This window comes from Sminthopsis crassicaudata, chromosome 3 (genome assembly GCF_048593235.1).
Source record: "Sminthopsis crassicaudata isolate SCR6 chromosome 3, ASM4859323v1, whole genome shotgun sequence".
NCBI lineage: Eukaryota > Metazoa > Chordata > Mammalia > Dasyuromorphia > Dasyuridae > Sminthopsis > Sminthopsis crassicaudata.
The window spans coordinates 1,051,151-1,065,864 of record NC_133619.1 but is presented as its reverse complement, the minus strand read 5'-3'; the positions used below and the strand labels follow the sequence as shown (position 1 = coordinate 1,065,864).

At 59.0% G+C, this 14,714-nt stretch overlaps 1 protein-coding gene across 2 annotated transcripts; it reads right to left on the bottom strand.

Moving 5' to 3' along the window:
• Positions 1 to 8,291: 8,291 nt before the first annotated feature.
• SHPK (sedoheptulokinase) lies at positions 8,292 to 14,705 on the bottom strand. Of its 2 annotated transcripts, none has more exons than XM_074297741.1 (8): positions 14,382 to 14,705; positions 12,301 to 12,442; positions 11,656 to 11,839; positions 11,167 to 11,319; positions 10,867 to 11,042; positions 10,400 to 10,600; positions 9,047 to 9,779; positions 8,292 to 8,729 (listed from the first exon to the last, which is right to left on the bottom strand). In XM_074297741.1, the coding sequence occupies exons 1-8, from the start codon at positions 14,559 to 14,561 to the stop codon at positions 8,720 to 8,722; spliced, it is 1,779 nt and encodes a 592-aa protein (XP_074153842.1). In that variant the 5' UTR covers positions 14,562 to 14,705; the 3' UTR covers positions 8,292 to 8,719. The 2 variants fall into 2 exon arrangements, with proteins under 2 accessions (XP_074153842.1, XP_074153843.1); XM_074297742.1 differs by having other exon boundaries at positions 9,330 to 9,779.
• Positions 14,706 to 14,714: the final 9 nt, after the last annotated feature.

Sequence of the window (14,714 nt, the reverse complement as noted above, 5' to 3'; positions counted from 1 at the left end):
TCTCTCTGTCTCTGTCTCTCTCTGTCTCTCATCTCTCTGTCACTTTCTGTCCCTCTCTGACGGTCTCTGTGCCTTTATCTGTCTGTTTCTCTCTGCCTTTCCTTCTGTCTGTCTCTCCCCTGCTCTCTCCCTCCCCCACTCCCCTTTTCTCAAACATCACTTTGACTTCCAGATCTCTCTCTCCCTCCTCTTGTTCTACGAGCAAGGGGGTTATAGGCCAGGACTGTGCTCGAGGAAGGTGGCCTGGGTCTCTGCAGGGGATGGGCTGGAAGCAGCAGGGAGATCAGCCAGGCGTGTACTGACATGTGGAGCGTGTTCTGGGGCCCACTGCGCCCAGTAGGATAGGGAAGTGTTCACTCGCTCCCTGATTAGGAAAGCTCAGCTGCAGAGCAAAGTCCCGGGCCAAAGTCCCAGACTTGGAGAGTTCATTAACTGGGTGGGCGGAGGGAGGATTAAGAGGGGAGGCCTTGGGGCAGCCCCCCAGGGTCAGGCGGGAAAGCCGGGCCAGAGGCAGGAGACAGAAAAGGATGCTGGGAGGGGCAGCTCAGAGATCTTTGTTCTCAAAGATCTCTGCCAGCATGGCAGAGCAGAAATCAGAAGGGAGACTTCGGGGCCGGGGAGCGAGGACTGGGAGGTCCCCCAGTTTGTAAGATCTAAGACGGCAGCCGGAAGAGATGATAGGGTCTGGGAAAGAAAGAGACTGGAGAGAGGAACAGAGGGTCAGAGACAGAGACAGAAGCAGAGACACAGAGACAGAGACAGAGACAGACAGGGAAGGGGGAGGGAGAAGCAGAGACAAGGGGAAGACTGGGGTGGAGACAGAAAGAGAGGGATCAGAAACAGAGAGATAGAAGGAAAAGGGGGAGAGAGAAGAGAGGGTCAGAGAGAACCATAAAAATATTCAAGCAAAAACGGCTTCTTGAGGGCCTTCTAGGTGCCATGCAATGCTGCTAGCCTTGAAACCAGGAGGATTTGGGTTCCTGATACCCGTGGCACATCCCGGCTGTAGGACCATGGACAGCTCTCAGGGATCTGGGGACCCTCCAAGATATAAAGTGTAGAGTATCTGAATGGATGAGTGAACAAACCAATGAAAGAAAGATCATTAAGCACTTACTGGGTGCTCAGCACTGAGGTACAAGTCAGGCTGTCCCTGCTCTCAGGGAGCTTATGGTCCAATAGGAAGGTTTCAGCTGCAGGCTGGGGGGGGGGGGAAGGCAGCTTGGTCTCTAGGGGGCAGTAGCAATGCTGACCATAGGGCCGGCCACCGTCATTTCCACCGATAAAACCTTATGTGTTCCTGACACTGAGCCCTTGGATAGGGCTGAGGGCTTGGGTGGGAGATGTTGCTTGTCTGGGTCTTCAGGAGCAATGGTGGCTTCAGAACCCACCGAGGTAATGCCCAGGTTACCTAAGCCCCACAAAAGTTGCTCCCCTGAACCATGGAGAGGGGCCAGGCTACCAGCAGGGTTGAGGTCTAGGAGGCCGCTGGGCTCTTTGGTTCAGGGCCCTGGGCAGTCTCTTTTGAGGACCAAGGGCAGTGGGCACATCCTTTGCCTCCTGCTACTTTCTCGGAGTGCCCTGGTGCTTCAGATAGGCTGAGATGCTTGCCCTTCTAAGGGCAGGGAGCTGATATTTGGGGGCCCTTCTTTGCTGTCGTTGCTCCCAAGAATGATGGCTGTAGGATCTGAACTGGAGCAGAGAAAATTTTCTCCCCGAAATTTCCCTACTTAGATGAAATAAAAAACCAGGGGGAAATGTACCAGAGGTTCAAGATGAACAGACAAAAATGAAATTCTCTCTGCCCTCAAAGAGCTTCCGTTCTACCAGAGAAAACCACAGATACCTAAAATAATTTCTAGAGGGAAGGACCTGAGAGAATCAGGAGAAGCCTGGGGCAGAAAAAAGGGGACCCTGGAGCGTGGCCCTGAAGGATGCTCAGAAATGAGCAACTCCCTGCAAATCGAGGGAGCTTTTCATAAGACCAAGTCTGAGTGACCTAGCCATGGCATTCATAGGCTTCCTCGTCCCCTTCTGAAACATCTTCGGCCCCTTTCTCCTCTTCTGTATCACATGATAAAGTGACTTTACTGCTGACCAAGGCCAACTCTCTCCTTGAAAGTGACCCCCTTCCACCCTATCTCTTCCAACAGTCTGCCCCTTTATCACCCCCTCTCTCACTTACCTTCTCTCTCTGCTGGCTCCTTCCTTCCCACCCCTAAATATGTCATGATCTAGACATAAAGAATGATACTGTAAACAAATTAGAAGAACATAGGATAGTCTACCTCTCAGACCCGCGGAGGAGGAAGGAATTTGTGGCCAAAGAAGAACTAGAGATTATCATTGATCACAAAATAGATAATTTTTATTATATCAAGTTAAAAGGTTTTTGTACAAACAAAGCTAATACAGACAAGATTAGAAGGGAAGAAATAAACTGGGAAAACATTTTTACATCCAAAGGATCTGATAAAGGCCTCATTTCCAAAATATGTAGAGAATTGACTCAAATTTATAATAGTTCAAGTCATTCTCTAATTGATAAATGGTCAAAGGAAATGAACAGATAATTTTCAGATGAAGAAATTAAAACTATTTGTAGCCACATGAAAAGATGATCCAAGTCATTATTGATCAGAGAAATGGAAATTAAGACAACTCTGAGATACCATTACACACCTGTCAGATTGGCTAAGATGACAGGAACAAATAATGATGAATGTTGGAGGGGATGTGGGAAAACTGGGACACTGATGCATTGTTGGTGGAGTTGTGAAAGAATCCAACCATTCTGGAGAGCAATTTGGAACTATGTCCAAATCCAGCAGTGTTTCTACTGGACTTATATCCCAGAGATCTTTAAAGGAGGGAAAAGGACCTAAATGTGCAAAAATGTTTGTGGCAAAGAACTGGAAACTGAGTGGCTGCCCATCAGTTAGAGAATGGTTGGGTAAACTGTGGTATATGAATGTGATGGAATATTATTGTAAGAAATGACCAGCAGGAGATTTCAGAGAGGCCTGGAGACTCACAGGGACTAATGCTGAGTGAAATGAGCAGGACCAGGAGATTGTTGTACACAGCAACAAGAAGATTATACGTTGATCAGTTCTGATGGACGAGGTCCTCTTCAACATTGAGATTATTCAAAGCAGTTCCACTTATGCAGTGATGCAGAGAGCTATCTGCACAGAGAGAGGATCATAGGAACAGAGTGTGGAACACAATATAGCAGCACTCTCACTCTCTGTTATTTGTTTGCATTTTTTTTTCTCAGTTTTTCTTCCTTCTTGATCTGAATTTTCTTGTGCAACAAGATAATTGTATAAACATGGATTGGATCTAACATGGAGTTCAATGTATTTAACATATACTGGATTGCCTGCCAGCTAGGCAGGTCCAAAACAGAACTCATATTTTTTCTACCTAAACCTTCCCCTCCTCTTACCTTCCCTATTACAGTCCAGGGTACCTCCACCCTCACAGTCTCCCGGGCTCACAACCAGGAGTCACCCTGGATTTTTTTTTTTACTGTCTCTCACCCTCAGTTCAATGTGGTGCCAAGACCTCTGTAGCATCTCTAATCAATTCCAACTTTCAGTTGGTCCATTTCACCTTTGCAGCTTCTCTGGTCCATTTCACCTCTGCATCATCTCTGGCCAATTTCACTTCTGCATCTCCTCTGGCCACTTTCACCTCTGCAGCTTCTCTGGTCGATTTCACCTCATCAGTTTCTCCTCTGGCCAATTGCAACATCTCCCTGGTCAAACTCCCATTATCCTCTGTCGCTGCCTCCATCTTTTTCGCTTCACACCAAGACCACTGCACTAGCTGATGAGGCTCTACCTGCCCCGAGTCTCCCTTCACTTCAGCCCATCCTCTGCTCAATCCCTAAAGTAATTTTCCTAAAGTGCAGGCCTGACCACACCACTCTTTACTCAAACTCCTGGGGCTCTCTGCGGCCTCCAGGATCAAACACAAATCTTCGTAACCTGCCCCCTCCTCCCTTTCCAGATTCTTACACTTCACTTCCCTCCATGTACTCTTCCCTTCAGTGAACCCGGATTCCTGGCTGTCCTGCCAACAAGGTGTCTTTCCACTCTGGACATTGTCCCCTGGCTCACCCAAGGACTGGAACACTCTGCTCCCATTACTGACTTCTCTGACTTCTTTTAAGTCCCAACTACATCTCACTTTCCACAGAAGCTTTCCCAACCTTTCTTAACGTTAGTGCCTTCCCTCAGTGCAGTTTTTCCACTTCTCCTATATAGGACTTGCTAGTAGACAGTTGTTTTCCTGCTGTTTCCTGCTGTTTAGTATTGCAGTCCCTTGGGGGCAGGAACAATCATTTGCCTCTAACTTTCAGCACTTGGCACAGTACCTGACACAACATGGGTGCTTTATGAATGTTTATTTACAGAATGACTGATTCAAGACCTTCGTGGTCTGATTGGCTCCTACTTTCCTAGCCACCTTCCCTTCCTGAGCCCTCACCGTGCTGTCCCTCACTGTGCTATCCCAAAGCCTTGGGTTTCCCCATGGCCGTGCTTCTGGCTCGTGCCCACGCAGCTGGCCACTAGCCTAGACTATGCCAGTCCCTAGCAAACCTACAGCTCACTCAGGACTTGGGGCTTCTTTCCTAGAGCTGAATTGCATTTCCTGCAGATGCTTGGGTCTCGTCTCCCTCACCTCCACCTGCAGTCAGGATGTGGGGGCTTTTGTGACCTCACTAGTTAGTGCACAGCGAGCAGGCAGCTCTCCCTTAGCAGCTTTGGACTTGAGTGTCGCTTGTTGCTGTTGTGTCTGAGTCTAGGTGACCCTGTGGGTTACGCAGTTTATAGCAAAGATACTGGAGGAGATGGTCATCTCCTTCTCCAGCAGATTAAGGTAAACAGGAATTCAATTAGCCCTAATCCTAAATGCCCTCTAAAGTTTACACCAGGGACTGAGGCTAAATTTGAACTCAGGTCTTCCTGACTCCAGGCCCAGTGGCTCTCTCCACTGAACCATCCAGCCACTTTTAGTATGGTGACAGCAACAAAAACCATAAAAATATAGCTAGGACTTTTGTTTGTTTTAAGTAGGTGCTTTTATTCCTGTTTACAAATGATGAAACTGAGGCCCAAAGAGGAAACAGGATTTGCCTAAAGCCACTACCCCGGGGGGTAAAATACCAGGAGCAGGCCTTCTGTCTCCCAAACCGGGACCCCTTGTACCCGACCAGGGACAGGCCCGAAAGGGCAAATGCCTCCTTCTCAAAGAAGGAAAGAGAAGAGAACCCTGCAGGCTGCGCCTTTTCGAGGCCAGACATTCTGGCGCTGCAGAGCCAATGTACCTATAAAGTGAGATTAAGGAAGGCTCGGGCAGCTGGCCCAACAGCAGCAGGGGAGAGGATGGGGAAGGGAGGAGGGGGAGCGGGAGGGAGAGACAGACACACACCGGGACACCGAGACTGGAAGAATAAGAGACAGAGAGATAGGGGAGGTGAGAGGAGGGAGGGAGAGACAGAGAGAAAACCAGGAAGAAAAGGAGAACTGGAGAAGGGGAAGGGAGGGAGAGGAGCGAACGAGTGTCAGCGGCCAGCCCAGCTCCAGACCGCCTGCTCCCTGGCATTTACAGCAGGGCGGGCCCTGACGTGCCTAAAAGCTGGTAAAGCTGGCTCCTCACCCGGGCCCTGCACCCTCTCCCCGCTCCTTGCACAGAGGAGGAAACGGAGGCTTTTACAGGTGACCCCTCCCGGGCTTGGTCCCACTGTGAGGGGAGACAAGGGGGGTTCCTGCCCCAGTTAACACCAGGGCGGGTGGGTCTGGCCTGAGCTACAACTCCCCTCCCCCTCTCAGAAACCCTTCACAATGAGCCTAAATGTGTCCCCACCTGAGAAAACCATCCGGCCCCTATTGTGTGTCCCTGGGACTGGGGGCTTAGGGGCCCGGCCAAGAATGGGCAGGAAGTGGCTCCTAGGGAGAGAGGTCCTCGAATAAACAGCCCTCGGCAAACACAGGTGAGGGGGGCGGCACCTGCCCAGCGGGGGCCTGAGCTCCCTCCGGGAGGGCGGACAAGGGGAGCACAGAGGCCTGGGCTTAGCTCCCCCCTTCTGGCCCAGCCTGCTCGGCTCCCTTGGCGACCCCCGGCCCCTCCAGTGACTTCTGGGCTGCTCCGCCCCTCCTCGGTCCCCACCAGGGGCGCCCTCTCCTTCGAGGGGCCCCAAGAAACCCTCAGTTTAGCTTCCAAGTGCTCCCATGGGAACCCATCTTTCCACACTGGTCAGCAAGCCGGCCTCCCTGGTTCCTTTCCAGCTGCGTCCCCTAGGCTTGCAATGCCCTCCCCCCTCCTCCCCAGGGCTTCCCAATGCAGCTAGGGGGCCCCTCCCCCTGACTGGCTGGAAGGCCAAGCTCGGCTTTGTTGCTCTCTTCTCCTTCCTAGTCTGGGGGGGGGGCTCATTCCCTGCAGATTGTCCTCGGCCCCCTCCCCCCCACCAGGCGCAGAGCCTGGAATAGTGGGGGGGGGGGGCCTTAACAAACAACTACTCTTTGCCCCGGAGGTGCTGGAATACATTATGGGGGAAGGGGCAACTGGGTCTCAGCTGCGTGGAGGTGGGGATGGGCCGAGCAGGAGCCCAGGTCAGAGGTCAGAGGTCAGCTCTTCCCACCATCTCCATCCATACTGGCCACTCCCTCCCCAAGGGCCTTTGTGACCTTCATCCCTCTGGGGGCCCTCAATGCCTCGGCCCACACAGTACAAGAGGCTTTCGGCCTCTAGGTCCGCTCGGTTCCGGGACTTCCACTCTGTCTTCCCAAGAACTGATCCGGCAGGACAGCAGATTTTCTCTGGGGGCCAACCCACCCCCGGGCAGGCAGGGCCAGAGCGGGGAGTCCAGGAACGGGAGGGGGGGAGGCCGGGGCTGGGAAAATGTTTTCGGGACCAGGGATGGTCTTAATTGATCTGCCCGATTCGCCTGAACCCCCAAGGAGCTTCCCTGCCTCCCTCACCTTTGGCCCGATCAGCCCGAGAGCGGAGCCGGCTCCTAATGGAGGGAGCGAGGCCAGTGGCCGGGGACTCGTTAGGACCCTGCAGCCGCCCCCTCCTGCCCCCACTCCCTGGCCCACCCACAGGGTTCCGGGCTGCAGCGCCGACCCAGCGGCAGAAGCTGCCCTTGGAGCCCCCCGGGGCCCGGCCGCCTCGTCCAGCCCAGGCTCCTCATGGCACCCCCTTCCCACTCTGGGGTTTCCCTGGCTGAGTACGGGGGAGGGTGGCTCAGTGGACAGAAGGGGAAACTGAGGCAGGCAGGGCGAGTGACTGGCCCAGGGTCACAGGGCTAGTGAGCGTCCGAGGCCACCTGGCCCCTCGCCCTCAGCCCCATGCCCCCAAACTCTACTCCAGAAGTTGGCCCTCGAGGGGCACAAAATATATGACCACTTGGGGTGAGGGCACCTGAAGGAGCCTCTAAGGCAGAACCCAAGTGGCACAAAAGGCAGGAAGTGGAACTGGCTCCGGGCGTGAGGGACGATGAGGCCCGTGGGGTCAGCGTGAGCAACCTCCCCTGGATCCTCGAGGACGTGAGGGGGGGGGGGGAGTCAGGCCAGTGGATGGGGGGGGGGCGCTGCTATTTTATCCACAAGTTGGCGTTTTCAGGACCTTGGACATCCCCAGAGCAGCCCCTGTGCTCAGGGCCCAGGGCAGGAAAGTTCTTGAAATGGCCCCAAGTTCTGGGGGCTTTTCCTACAGCAGCCGGGGCGGGGAACAAGGAAGGGCGCCTGGTCTGGTCTGAGGGCCGGGGGGAAGGCCCCCCCGGTGCTTCCAGGGAGCGGCCCCCCCCAAACCCTCCGCTCCGTAGCTCGATGGTGAGGAGCAGGGAATGCGGCCGGCACCAAGCCGAGCCGAGGGGGGGCTGGCGTTTGGGACACGGCTGAGCTCAGAGCTCGGGGTGGGCCAGGCCCTGGAGGCTCCCAGGGCAGCAAGAGGCACCCCTCCGAGGGCACTGCATGAGGTGGGGGAGGGGGACTCAGGCCCAGCTGTCAAAGACCTGAAGGACTCTCAAAGGCAGACTTGGGGAGACAAAAGTGCCTGGGACCCCTGGCCGGAGGAGGGATCACGGCCCTCAGGGGCTTGGAGCGGTTTCCCCACATCCTGGCGATCCTCCTCAGAGAGGTATACGGGGGTCTTCCAATGGGGGATGGGCACTGCTCAGTGAGGGGGGTCCTCGAGCCAGGAAGAGGGCCCTACTGGGAAGGAGCGGCCAGTGCCGCCCAATGGCAAACCGTGAAATGAAAGCCACCCCTGGGGAGTGTCCGGAGCCTCGCCCCTTTAATCAGCACAAACATCACTTGACAATTATCATCCCCCCCCCAGGGCCCGCTGGCTTCCACCCTCAGCCTCAGATGGCTCCGTCCCACCCAAGGCATTGGTCCCCAAGACTCAGATCCGGAGCGGCCAGCGGGCGAGGGAGTCCAGACCGCCGCGCTGCCGCCCTCTCAGCCCAGCCGGAGCAGGCCCTCCTCCACAGCTTCGAGGTCCTGCCGACACTGAGCAGACCCCCCAAGTCTCCTCTTGGGCCCCGAGCCCCCCTCGCTCCAGCTCTTGCTCACACGGCCCGATGCCCAGGCTCGTGGCCTTCAGGCCATCCTGCAGCGGACCAGCCGTCCGGCGGCCCACCCCCAAATTAATCTAGTTGAAGATTGAAGTTATTCGAAGATTCGGATCTTTGTGGTTGATTTCATCAGGTCAGTCTGCAAAGAAGAACAGCGGGCGTCCACAGGGGCACCTGGCCAGAGAACGACCATCCCCGAAAAGGGCCAAGTGAATGCGGGGGCTGGGGTCACTGGGGACACCCCCAACCCCGAGGACCTCAGGGCTGACAGCTGTGGCCAGTCACCCCACTGGGCCTGCTGCACGTGGGGTACGTGGCTCGGGCCCGGCCCGGCAGGAGTCTTCTGGGCTTGGAGCCCGGGTTCACTTTTCCACAGGGGGTCGAGCCTCCCTCCCGAACCCGGGCCAGCTCTACTGTCAGCAGCTCAAACTCAGGGGTTCCTGAGGTGCACCTCACCCCCTGAGCGTGCCACACCCGGCAGCGGCCCCCTCTGGGACTTTTCCAAAACGGAAGGTGAAGCTCAAGATCACGGAAGAAACCGTGACAGCCGTGTCCAGCCTCTCCTCGCCTGCGAGGGAATTACTAAAAAGCGGGGCTCCCAAGGAGCGGCCGGGCTGACCGGGTGGCCCTTTGACACTGGCTGTGGAGGCAGAACTCGGGGTCTCCCTCTCCCCCACTACTACTGCAAGGCCATCTGGGGCCCCTTTGGGACTTAATCGGATGCGGAGGTCAGGAATACCGTCACGAACGACTGGGAGGAGCGGGGCCGCGGGCCGCGCCAGCTGGCTCCCTCCCGCGCTCTCCCGCAGCATCACCAGGGCGGCCCCGGCCGCGGCGTCCACGTCCTGGCCGTACGAGACGGGCAGGGGGAAGGCCCTCTCCACCTCCTGCCTCAGCACCTCATTCCTGGCCAGGGCGCTGCCGCTGCCCACCAGCCTCTGGACGCCCCACTCCTTCAGCCGCTGAGACGGGAGCATGGCGTGGACGTTCCGGACGACGCCGCGGCACAGTGCCCTGCTCACGTGCCCGAGGGACAGGGCGGAGGGGGAGATGCCGCCCACGGACGCCAGCGCGTCTGGAAGGTGTCTCTCTCCCAGGAGCGTTGGGCTGATGGTGAGCTGGGTGTCCTTCTGGACCAGGGCCGCCTGGATCATCTGTGAATAGATCAGGCTCTCCGCGACGTCCGCTCCTGCCAAGGGAATCGCAGAGCCTTTTGCTCAGTCCGGGGAGGGAGGGGGGGATTTGGTGCTGAGAAAGGCTCACCCTGCACCACACCCTGTGCCAGGGAGTCCCCCCCCCACAGCACCTCCTGCGGGCACAGGCCTGCCCATGATGCCCGCTTCTCCCTCCCACCCAGGCCGATAACCAGTGGAGCCATCTCCAGGCGTCATGGGGCTGGGCCCCCAAGCAGGTTTAAAGGAAGGAATGAGGCCGGCCCAGTCCGGCACTGACTAGCTCCGCAGCTTCCTGAGACCCTTGAACCAAAGTTGGGCCCACGGGCGGGACGTTGCGAACAAAACCCAAGTGGGAGCAGTGTCTCCATGTCCCCTCTGGGGTCTCTCCTGGAAGTCCTGGGGGGCTGGAGCTCAAGCTGGGCTCCAGCAATGGCAGTCAGATTGGACGGGCACCACCCACCGCAGAGGCCTTGGAGCGCACCAGCAGCGGGCACGGGGACCAGCAACTCCCACAAGCACCCAGGGGGCTGCCGGGGGCTTGGGCCACTGCCTGTCGCTGCCGCTTGGGAAAGGGGTGAGGCCGGCCCCCGCGGCCCCCTTTCCTTCACGATTGCCTGCCCTGGAGTCGACTCACCCAGGTCCGCCATCCACTGGGCCAGCATAGTGACGAAGGTGGCCAGCACGTTGCCGCCGTTGAGGGACGCGGCGACGCCCAAGTAGGTCCGGCCGAAGTAGGGGAAGTAAGCCACTGGGGCCGAGGGCTCTGGGAGTTCCGCAGGCTTAAACCCGGGCGGCATGGAGGCCGCCAGCTGGACGGAGGTGCTGACGTTGAGGACTGGGCAGCCAGAGAAGCGGGCGTCAGGGCCGGCCCCGTGGCCAGGGGGGCAAGGGCAAGGGCGGGGCTCCCAGGCATCCCCTCGAGCTGCCCAGCCGTGAGCGCAGCTCCCCCGTGAGGCTGGCGAGGGGCGGGTCATGCCCCTTCCAACGCTCACGTGATCGCGGCGCCCTGCGGCTCTCGCTGGCCTTTTCCTGGAACTGCCTGGTTCTGAAGGAACAAGGCCGGCCCGGTCCAGCTGAAGGGCAGACGCCGCCCGCTCTCACCTGCGTCTGTGCTCCGCGACATGCAGGAGAACACGGAACACTGGAGGTCCCCCAGGGCCACGCCAACCTTGGTTCCTTGGGGGACGCCAAACCACTCGTGGGTGGTCGTCCCCGCGATGGCGCCGGCCTCGGCCACGTCTGGGAGCAGGTGGGTGGGAAAGCCGGACTCCTCCAAACTGCAAAGCAGACCTCCCTAAAGCCGGCGGACAGAACTGGGCCCGCCCCTCCCCCACAGTCTGGGCTGGACCACCGGCAGGGTGGGGGGCAGGGGGTGTCCGGGACCCTCGGAGGCAGACTCACACGCGGGCGTTCCAGCTTCGGCGTTCGGTGTTGAAGTATCCCCAGCTGGCGGCGTTGTGCTCGGACATGAGGGGTCTCTGCAGGCCGCACAGCATGGCCACCACATAGTCCTGGATGGTGCCTGCCGCGCTGAATGGCACCAGGAACTCAGGGCTGTGGGCAGACACTGCCGTCACCCGTTTGGCCGTCCTCAGTTCTGAACCGGAGTGAGCGCCCGCGATCGGGGCCTTCCCCCAGGGGTGGCAGGGCCATTGTGTCCGAGCTAACGCCCCCTTGTCAGAGCTGGGCTAATGCCCCCTGGTTGGGGCCTTCCCCCAGGCACGGCCGGGCACACAGAGGCCCTCCCGCCTTGAGTTCCCGCCAGACCCAGCTCCTCCGCAGGTGAAAGGAAAGCAGCAAAGTCCTCCCCAAACCAGACACTAGGGCCTGGGAAAGCCCATCTGATGTGGCCCCCCAAGAAGAGGCCCTCCCCAGGAGCCGAGGGCCCACCTGTGGCGCGACAGCCAGTAGATGGTGGCGCAGCCGAATCCCGTTGCCACACTCAGGTGGGACTCGGGCCGCGGGAGGGACGCCAGGAAGCCGCTGGTGCAGCGCCCATCCTGCCAGGTGACCAGGTGGCTGACGTGCTGCGGCTCAAAGACGCTGTGGGGGCCCCTCTCCGCCCAAGTGCAAGCTGAAACGAGCCATGGCCCGGACACGTGAGCCACATCCTCCCCGACCCCTCTTCCCGGGGCCCCACGACAGGCCTCAGGTGTGAGCGGGGGTCTCAGCCAATTCCTCCACCCCCAAAAGGGGGCACCTGGGACAGGGCAGGTGGGGGACAGCATGAGCTTGATGCCCTGAAGCGGCCAGAGGCTGGGCTCAGCAGCAAGGGAACAGAAAAAGGCGGGGAGCTTGGGGAAAGTGGGGACGGCCTCCGGCCCAAGCGTGACACCAAGAGGAAGGGAAGCCCCCCCATGCACAGAGACGCCGGCCCCACACTGGAGCTCCTGGGCTGTGGCCTCGGCCCAGGGAGGGATGAAGAAGAGGGAACCAGGGCAGCCCTGCCCCCGAAACTGGACCTGGACCTCCAGCCTGAGCCGTGGCCCCCTCCCTGACACGGGGACCCTGTCTGTGGGGCTCGTGGCTGGTTACCGTGGCTGCAGTTCCAAAACATAACCCCATGCATCTGTCCTGCCACGCCGATGCAGCGGACCCTCCGCAGCTGCCACGCCGGCAGAGCCCCGAGACACTTGTTCAGAGCCCCCAGGATCCTGCACACGTCCTGCTCCCGGCCCTGGGGACACGAGGGGCTCAGCGTGGGTCCTCAGAGCCCCAGAGGACCCCCCCACGTGTGCACCCCCGCTCTCGCCTCCAACAGGACTCCGCCTGAGCCTGTTTCCAGTGTGTGTGAAGGAGAGCTGTGCATAGAGTAAGTGCCTACTGCATGCTCTGGGGAGAAGCCCCAGCAGCAGAAGGGAAGCCAGTAACACCCCCAGAGGCTGGTGGCGGACAAAGCCGAGAACCGAGCCTGGGGTGGGCAGTGCCCAGGGCCCCGTTCCTTCCTCCAGGCCCCCTGATCCGGCTCCTCCTCTTCCTGGCATGGATTCTGCTCACGTCTGGGTTGTGCTCCAACTGGGACCGTGGCCTCCTCTGGTTCTTTGGGACCCAGTGGCTCCTCAAGCGGGGGCTCGGGGTCCACCCAAAGGGCATCTGCTCTTCCTGGGGGGGGGGAGCCCCGCTTAAAGCCCCTGAGCCCAATCAGGGCCCTGCAGCATCCAGTGGGGGATGGAAGCCCCTTCCCCTGGGGCCAGGACCAGGAGACTTTGAAGCCAGTAGTGGTCCCTTTAATTAGCAGCACAAATGATTCCTTTCAGATTCATTTATTCCTTCTGGGTCCTCAGCCCCTCCTGGGCCTTTGATTCACAAATCCAGGGAAAAAGCACCCTTGGAATTCCCACAGGAGATGGAGCCCTCCCAGCCCCCGGGGCCTGAGCCAACCTGGGACTCTGTCCCGGCCCTTGGGCCAAACCTCTCCCGGTAAAGGAGGAGGAGCTAAAACCGTTGGCCCCAGGAGATCTGTGTACATTTCAGCCTGGATACAGTATCAGGCCGGGAGCTGAGGGAAGTGGATGTTTTCCACACAGAGAAGATCTAAGTCAGATCAGTGATGGGCAGAAGCAGCCACACCCAGACAAGGAACGCTGGGAAGTGAGTGTAAAGTGTTTGCACTTTGGTTTTTCTTCCCAGGTCATTTTTACTTCTGAATCCGGTCCTTCCTGTGCAACAAGAACTTCGGTTCTGCCCAGATATATCGCATCTAGGATATACTGGAACACATGTAACATGTATGGGACTCCCTCTGGGGGAGGGGAACAGGAGGGAGAACAAGGGATAATGTTGTAAAAAAAAAAAAATCACCCAGGCACATGTACTGTCAAAAAATGTTATAATTATAATTATAAAATTAATAAAAACAAAAACAAATAGAACCCTGTCTTGGCAGAGGTCCTGAGCATGGCAGCCTGGCACCAAGGGCCTCTGCCCGCTGGGCCCCTGCTTCTGGCGCCCCCCTCTCCTTAGCTGTTTCTTTAACCAGACTTCATGCTTCTGGTCCCCAAATAAACCTCCTCCATCAGTGCAGGCTTTCCGGGCTGTTCGTTCCTTCAAAGAGGATCCCAAGGGGCCCCAGAACTCCTGCCCTTGCCCCAAATGGGGGGGAGGGGCAGGGGAGCCAAACCTGCCCCTAGGCCGCGTCTAACTTCCTGACCCCCAAGACTCTCATCTCACTGGGTTCTCCAAAATCTACACCTCTTCAGCCTCGCTCTGGGGCGGTTGGTCAGAGGCCGTGCTGGGGGCGGAGCTCGCGCCTGATTGGGGGGGGGTCTCCCTCCAGGGTCCCTCGGCAGCAGCGGCCCGGACTCATTCCGGAGGGGGTCTCCCACAAGCCCCCGGGGTGGGCAGCGGCAGACAAGCTGGAGCTGGCCCTCCCCTTGGGTCGGAGGGGGAGGGAAGTGACAGCCCAGGCACCAGGCCTGGGCCTTTGCCCGCCACCCCCAGGACGCGGCCCATCAGCCTCGAAGCCCGGGCTGGGCCGGGATTGGGAGGCCAGAGAGGGAGGCCCCCAGCCCCAGGGAGCCCAGGTTTCCAGGCCCCGCCCCCAGCTCCTCCCCCCGGGGGGTCCAAAGGGCACCCAGGCCCCGCCCAGGAGCCGAGGGGGAGGGGCAGGTGCTCACCTCGGGCCCGGCCCCCCCGCTCGGGACCACGTCGGCTCCCGTGGCCTGGCTGGCGCTGGCCGCGGGCATCGGGGGCTCTGGATGCGGCCCGGCCTCCAGTAGCACCGCCTTCACGGACGTGGTGCCCAGGTCTAGGCCCAACACGTAGCCAGCTGGGGCGTCGCCGCCGGCAGCCGCCATGGTTCCAAACGGCGGATAAGCCCGCGCAAGCGCAGGCGCAGACCGGAGGGCGAGGGACGCAGGCGCAGACCGCTCCTGGGGGGCGGGACGGCGCGGGGCGGGGCGCCGAACTGCTCTCTCCGCCTATTGGTCGGCGGTCTCGGGGCGTGCCAT

What these genes read in the sequence shown, in the direction of transcription:
- SHPK (XM_074297741.1), bottom strand. Translation starts at nt 14,561, where the DNA reads ATGGCGGCTGCCGGCGGCGACGCCCCAGCTGGCTACGTGTTGGGCCTA. An exon ending in CGAAGCTGGAACGCCCGCGT is followed by an intron (nt 11,043 to 11,166) that starts GTGAGTCTGCCT and finishes TCTGCTTTGCAG; the next exon opens with TTTGGAGGAGTCCGGCTTTC. An exon ending in GTCGCGGAGCACAGACGCAG is followed by an intron (nt 10,601 to 10,866) that starts GTGAGAGCGGGC and finishes CTGGCTGCCCAG; the next exon opens with TCCTCAACGTCAGCACCTCC.